Below are 7,867 nucleotides of genomic sequence, written 5' to 3'. Positions count from 1 at the left end.
AGTTGGCGAACCTAACGAAATGTTATTGATGTATGTATGTATGTATGTATGTATGTATGTATTAAAGTATGTATATGCGTATACATATGTTTGGTAGTATAAAAACGTACAGTATGTGTAGGCTAGGACATAGATATAAGGCATGAGACAGATAGAGAGATATAGACAGACAGACAGACAGACAAAAACACTACCGTTGTGTGTGTGTGTGTGTGTGTGTGTGTGTCAATAGGTCAAAGATGTCCTATGAGGCCTGAGTCAAGATACAGTTCATGAAGATCTCAGGGTGACAGGTGCTGAAAAAAGGAGGAGGACGACAAGGTTATTTTATCATCCTGTAACATCCCTGTGACCTCTGACCTTTACCCTCACTACTACTACTACCATCCCTGTGACCTCTGACCTTTACCCTCACTATCACTACTACCATCCCTGTGACCTCTGACCTTTACCCTCACTATCACTACTACCATCCCTGTGACCTCTGACCTTTACCCTCACTACCACTACTACCATCCCTGTGACCTCTGACCTTTACCCTCACTATCACTACTACCATCCCTGTGACCTCTGACCTTTACCCTCACTATCACTACTACCATCCCTGTGACCTCTGACCTTTACCCTCACTATCACTACTACCATCCCTGTGACCTCTGACCTTTACCCTCACTACTACTACTACTACCATCCCTGTGACCTCTGACCTTTACCCTCACTACCACTACTACCATCCCTGTGACCTCTGACCATTACCCTCACTTCCACTACTACCATCCCTGTGACCTCTAACCATCACCACCACAACCACCCACGTGTTTTGTCACATTACTGGTAGACAGATGTCGGCAAGAACTCCTGCAAGAAGTAATATAGAATTGGGTATATACCTGTACAGAGATGAAAGAGAATGGGTAGCATCCTTGTAATTGGGTAATTAAAATGGGCAATTCTTATACTTGGTAACTAAGAATGGGCAATACACCTGCACAGAACTATTAGAGAAAAGGCATCGCACCTGTACAGAATTAAGGATATTCAATACCATGAACACCTGTGCAGAGATAATCAAGTAGTAAATGTCAATGTTTATATTTGGGTGTCAAGCTTCTTCAAAATTCATTCTAAAACAATATGTGGGAGCAACAACAAGTGTTTTCAGTCTCTTTTGTCATTATCTGCATTTCATACAACTATCTGAAGAACCATAAATAATAATAATAATAATAATAATAATAATAATAATAATAATAATAATAATAATAATAATAATAATAATAATAATAATAATAATAACAGTAGTAATTCCAATAAACTACTTACAGTAGATACCAGAGCCACCAATCAAGACCTCATCTAAATTCTCACACTAAATCAGATTTTATTTTACCGCGAGCCAGTGTGTGTTTGTTTGTTTGTGTGTGTGTAGTACCTGGGAACGAGGTAGTAGGAACTATGCTCATCGTGGCGACAATCACCAAGCATTAGCAATAACTACCCGCAGTCCGCTGCTCGTCCCGCAACATCCGTATTCGCTAGCATTGACATTTCCCCATCAGGGTCGTCCAGTGGAGTGATCACGACGAGAGTCAAGCTACGGAAATGTCCCTCTCAGAACGATCGTCTTCTTCATGTCTAAGTGGTTTTAAGTTTTTACGCGCTTGGTTTCTATGTTTTCTAAATGAACCAAGAGTAGTTTGAGGCCTTTAGGGTGTTCTAAAGCTTTTGTGGTTGGTGTACAAGATATAGGGAACAGGTTAATGAGAGAATAAAGGAGTTTAGAGGTGTTGCCACGTCACGCGGAGCTGCGAAAGGTCCTGACCTACCAGCTTGGGGGTCGACCGGTGCAGCGGCGGAGGTATATAACGAAGGCGCTCCGCGTCCCCAGACACAGTCAGTCCTGCAGCACCACAATGAGGGCAGTTGTAAGTATCTCCTTCTCTCTCATTCTTCCCTCACAAAGACGACAAAACAACGTGAAGTATCCACACCAACAAATTAAACTCATTTTTTTAGAGCCACATAAACAGGTTCCACCACCCTTATAGAATTTTGCAACAGATGTTTTGGGCAGATATGTCACACCATCAATTAGTCCTCATTTTCTGATTCCAGAATTCCACTTGGTTATCCATAGTTTAAAAAATCCTTTGGTATATGTATTCTAAACATAATCCATCCTTATTGTTCCTTTAATAAACAACAAAACTTACTTTTACTCTTAGAATGTAACTCGACGCTTATAAATCAAACACCTCGTAGCACCGATGATTACACTGTGGAAAGTTAAGAAAGATTATGGCGAGATATACAGATAACTTCTTTCACTTCCTCTACATCAATGGGTGTTCTTCTCCAGCTGACTCCACACATGATGTTGTGCCTTGATATAAGAAGAGTATTAGTGTTCAAGTCTCGTGTTCAGTGAGGGAGTTGTGGATTCTGTGGGCCCCAGTGGGTGTTAATAGGTGTTCTCTCTCTGGCAAAGGTGTAAGCCACTCGGGTCAATGAAGGTGTATAAGCTACAAACTCGTGTACATTTCCATATACTCTCTCTCTCTCTCTCTCTCTCTCTCTCTCTCTCTCTCTCTCTCTCTCTCTCTCTCTCTCTCTCTCTCTCTCTGTCTATTCGTCTGTGTATATATCTGTCTTTTATCTTCGTTATTATTTATCTTTCTTTTTATTTCTCTCTGTCACTCTCTCTTCATTTTGTCTCGCTTTTTCTCTCTACGCTTAATTATTTTTTTGTCTGTTCGTGTATTTATCACTTTGTCCTTATTTCCTACTGATCAGCAGTCATTTATCTACCATTGTCTATATATTACATTATATTACATTATTTTTATTATCTCTCTCTCTCTCTCTCTCTCTCTCTCTCTCTCTCTCTCTCACTTCCACACTTGTTTTTTCTTCTTTCGTTTTCTGTTTTTTTCTTCATATTACGATTAACTGTTGTGGTTTCCATTGTCTACACTGTCGCGTCACACCTCCGTTACTCTCCACACTGTTGGCCTTCGCAAGAGAAATGATTCCTACTCGTGGAGAAACATTTAACCATTGTGCAGTCTAAGAATGTTTATTTTCTAGTAATTTTATACCTGATTTGTTCTTCTCTTTTTTGTGGTCTTCTGTTACTATTGTTTTCGTTTATTTCCCATTTTTTCCGTCGCCCAAGAATATAGACAATGATAAGATTGAAGGAAAACGGAGACATGCCGATAGTTTATGGGGAGACTGTTATAAAATTCATCTCCATTAATTACGAAAGTTTGTATTAATTTGGTGATTTTTTGTTTTCTTTTTAGACATTGAATTATATTTATCAATGCTGTAAGAATGGAGAATGTTTCACTTTTATCTTATAACAAATAATAATTTTTTCATAATATTTCAAAAGAACGCACATCTATTCTTGTTGCAGCTCGAATTAATCTTCACACATTATTTTCTGCCCCCGTGTCTGTGTCTGTCTTTCACCAAAAATTCTGCCATATTCTAACCCATCAATAGTTCTCAAAATAGCTTCACTAATATAAGATGCCGAGTTTTTTTTTGTAATTCTGTTTTTGTCAGATATTGATCAGTAAATGGGACCTTCACATAACAGTGTGACAGTCTCTCTCTGACAGCAGCCAGACGAGAGATGTCAGCTTAATCCAGTGCTTTGACAATGTAAAGTGACTGTTAGCCTCTGTGATATTCCCCAGGCAAGATGGTTTCCCCGAGGCAAGACTCATAACATGAAAGGATAATGAGATAGAGAGAAAACTAACACAAATATCAGTAATGAATCGACCTAGCAAAATGAAGATAAGATGGCAGTTGGTAGTGAACGAAACACGACTAAGAAATGTAGCTTTATTCCTGACGTTTCGCCACAAGACTTTTTCAAAGGATGCTTAATATTTCGTCATGAACAGAAGATGAGAGAAGATTGGATATCGAGGAGAGTAAGAATTGTAGATGGTATTAAGGTTGGACTAGGCTGAGAGACTCTCTGAAGAATCTATCGCTCTTTAAGGTGGTGGTACGTGTATGGTAGCCGACAGCAGTACCTCATGTATCTACAGTTGTGTCCATCTCGTTTACTGAGCTTATATGATGTGGCAGACTGGCTAATAGCACTTTTTTAAACGCCTATCATGTTGTTTATAGCAAGGCAAACGTTAGTAGTAGTTATCGGCTTGTTTGGAGTTTTTTTTAAAGGTAGAAGATTTATAAGACGTATTTCACAAGCGTTCCTTTGCTTACACTCTTCCTCCATACATCTTTCTGCCCATATATAACCCCTCATAACCCTCATAACCCTTCATAACGCATCCCTGTTGTTTGCAGATATTATTAGAACGTCAGATTGCCTAAGCCATTACGTGTCCTTTATTATTTGTCGATTAAATTCTTGTTTGCTGTACTTCCTGTATGTTTATACTACGTTCAATACTTATCCCTTGTTGAGTGCATGACATTCTTGTTTGCAGAATTAATAAGACGTGTAGGTGTGTCTCTACCACTTTCCTAACGTGTAATTTTGTTGTTACCAGGTGATCATCTCTTGTATGGCGGCTATGGCGGCGGCCCAGGGACAGTCTCACTTCCCTCAGGTTAGGGAGGCCCATCACTTACAGGTAATTAACGATTACACAAGAATTGTTTTGTTTGTTTTACATTTGTCTCTCCTTCGTCTTGATCACCACCAGGGACTTCATCACTCTTACAGCCTTAACCTGTGATTAGTGTGTCTCTTATATGGGTGTGACTCCTCAAGTGTGTTAAAAATCTGGATTGTGTATACGAGTTGTGGGCTTCATTGTAACTAAATCTCGTTCAGCTGAGGTTGAAATGTCAAATTTATGAAAAATCTGCTTCATCGTGTAAGACGTTTCGTGTGTGGAATTCTGTTTTGTGTGGGGCTTTTTCAAACTGATTTTGTTAAAGATGTATTTGTATTATTACGTAAAATCTGCCAAGCTTGAAGCTTGATATTGATGTACAGAAAAGGTAAAAAAGATAAAAATAATTACTTCGTGTGAAGGTTCCAAACAGATGACCTAAGAGCTACAGTATGTTATCAGTCTGACTCGTGTAGACTGTCAGCAGAAGACTCAGGCTAAATTTGTCTTGCCCAGTGAAATCACTGCCTTAACCTGTAAATCCCAGCCTTGGTCTGTTAAATCATAGTCACAAATATTGTAATATAAAGTTATGTGCTACCTTTACCTGTTGACTTACGTCATGGTTGTGTTAACCAGGCCCTCAGACAAGCTCACTTGCCCCAAGACGCCAACGTGCTGGAGGCCACCGCGACGTTCCTCGACAAGTTTGCTCAGCTGAAGGCTCTGGCTGATGCTGCCCCCGACCCAAGACCAAACCAGCACCAGGTGAGTCCCCCTCTACTTCACCTGTCCCCACCCAACCCCAGGTGAGCCCCCTCTACCTCACCTGTCCTCACTCAGCCCCAGGTGAGTCCCCCTCTACCTCACCTGTCCCCACTCAGCCCCAGGTGAGCCCCCTCTACCTCACCTGTCCCCACCCAGCACCAGGTGAGTCCTTTTCTACGTCACCTGTCCCCACACAACCCCAGGTAAGTCCCTCTCCACCTCACCTGTCCCCACCCAACCCCAGGTGAGTCCCTTTCTACCTCACCTGTTCACAAAGACTCAGATATTCTAACCTTAAGGTCTTCTGTTCTTTTACGTATTCTCTGACAGAAAGATGGATTTTCAACATTTCAAACGTTACGTATTTTCGCCCAATTAAAACTGTGTGAATGCATAAATGTTAACTATCGCCAGTCTCCCTGAAAACACGACCTTTATCTTAGTTGAAGGCTAATATTGACTGGAGGTGATTCTTATTTCCTCAGAGGCAACAATTCTCCGCCCCTCAGCGTGCTCCTCAGCGCGCCCCTCAGCCTGTCCCTGTCCATCAGATCCAAGCCGCCCCTCACCGCTTCTCCGCCCCCCAACAATCCGCACAACCCACAGCTGAGTTTGACGTAACACGAGAGATCGGTCAACTTCTCGCCCAGCACCAGGTCGCTCACCCCACCCAAGCCCCTGCACCCCGCCGCCAAGCCCAACAACACAGAGCCCCAGTCCAGCACAGAGCTCCAGTCCAGCACAGAGCCCCAGTCCAGCAACAGAGAGCCCCTGCCTTCCCCACATTCGATGTCCTCGACAACCTTGGGACTCACCAACAGCCCCAGCAGTTCCGTCAACCAGTCCGTCAACAAGTTCAGCAAGTTGCTCGCCCCGTCGACCCCAACATTCCCATCACCAACCAACATGGACACGTGGTCAATCCCCTTCAGTACTCCGGACCCCTCGCCCACTCCATCCCCGCGGGCGTGGATGGCCAGGTCCAGAACCCGCAGTTTACACCTGAGGTAGCTGACGCACAGCGCGCCCTCGCCCAAGCCCACCGCAGCATCCTTCAGCAGCAAGCCGCCCTCGGCCCCAGTCACTTCTAAGCCCCCCCCATTCCTGATTATTCCCACCCTTTCCTACCCAACCCCTCCCATTCCCATCCTCTTTTCCACACCCTCACCGACCTTAAGTCACCCCTTCCTAGTCTTACTTAGTCGCCGCTACCACCACCACCACCCACCCAAACCCTTCCTTACCTAATTCCCACCCATTGTTATCCACCCTAACCCACCCCTTCTTATTCCCACCCACTTCCACCTAACCTCCGCCCAGTCCTGCCCGCGCACAGTTACCAACATCTTCACAACTGATGGCAATGAGACTGAAGGCGTTTCACAATATATTTATAAATACTCTTCTTCTGTAAGACGTATTTTTCATTAATGTGGTAAAAACTGCTATTATTAGGCAGAAGGTTGACTGTAAATATATACATAAATAAATGTATAAATAAACTTTATACACTAGAAATAAAGAAAGTTTCATTTTTATCTTTAGTGGAAAGTTTCACAAAAGTTAAGACATTTCGAGAAAAACAATATATTACTAGTTGACACTCCCAATTAATGTCATTTTTCACGCCAAAAAAATAATTAAAAACATGATATGTTTTTTCCAAAGTGGCTGATGACGTCATAAGAGGGAGGAAAAAGTGACGTCATAAAACAAAGCATGATATGTTTTTTTCCAAAGTGGCTGATGACGTCATAAGAGGGAGGAAAAAGTGACGTCATAAAACAAAGCATGATATGTTTTTTTCCAAAGTGGATGATGACGTCATAAGAGGGAGGAAAAAGTGACGTCATAAAACAAAGCATGATGTTTTTTTTCAAAGTGGCTGATGACGTCATAAGAGGGAGGAAAAAGTGACGTCATAAAACCATTTAAATAAAACATCCTAAAATTCAGTGATTTTTATCATTTCAATCTCAGTTCATTAAGAATATAATTATGTAACAAGATGTACCTACATTTTCCATGAGGAAAGCGTTGACTAGCCAAGGTGTCTATCTAATCGTACTGCATCCTCTTTCCATAAAGGTAATACATGTAAGATAATTATCGTATCAATTAATTAGTTTATTATGATATGTAATATATTATTTAACAACTCAATCAATCTATATCAAATAAAGTTATTGGAACAAATTTTACCTCGTAATTACACGGAAGAAAATCTCTTAAAGTTTTCTGGTAGGAATCTTACTTTGAGCCACTGTCGCTTCTCCTCAGTTCAGGGAAGACAGCACCGCCATTAACAAGAACACGTTAAGCACAGCAGTCATAACAGACGACATCAATAACAAGAACACGTTAAGCACAGCAGTCATAACAGACGACATCAATAACAAGAACAAATAACAATAATATTAACAAAGATCCTAACACTAACACAGTCATAACAAAAACAACAATGAAAATAATACAAACTAAATTAACAG

The 7,867-nt window shown here is 41.4% G+C and overlaps 1 protein-coding gene across 1 annotated transcript; it reads left to right on the top strand.

Annotated features, from left to right (window-relative positions):
- Nucleotides 1–1,894: 1,894 nt before the first annotated feature.
- LOC121859861 lies at nt 1,895–6,477 on the top strand. The gene is made up of 4 exons (XM_042356823.1): nt 1,895–1,925; nt 4,542–4,625; nt 5,250–5,378; nt 5,864–6,477. The coding sequence occupies exons 1-4, from the start codon at nt 1,914–1,916 to the stop codon at nt 6,467–6,469; spliced, it is 831 nt and encodes a 276-aa protein (XP_042212757.1). The 5' UTR covers nt 1,895–1,913; the 3' UTR covers nt 6,470–6,477.
- The last annotated feature ends 1,390 nt before the right edge of the window (nt 6,478–7,867 follow it).

Source organism: Homarus americanus, unplaced genomic scaffold (genome assembly GCF_018991925.1).
Source record: "Homarus americanus isolate GMGI-L3 unplaced genomic scaffold, GMGI_Hamer_2.0 scaffold6523, whole genome shotgun sequence".
NCBI classification, from domain to species: Eukaryota; Metazoa; Arthropoda; class Malacostraca; order Decapoda; family Nephropidae; genus Homarus; species Homarus americanus.
The sequence above is the reverse complement of the archived record's forward strand: the minus strand, read 5'-3'. Positions and strand labels throughout refer to the sequence as shown.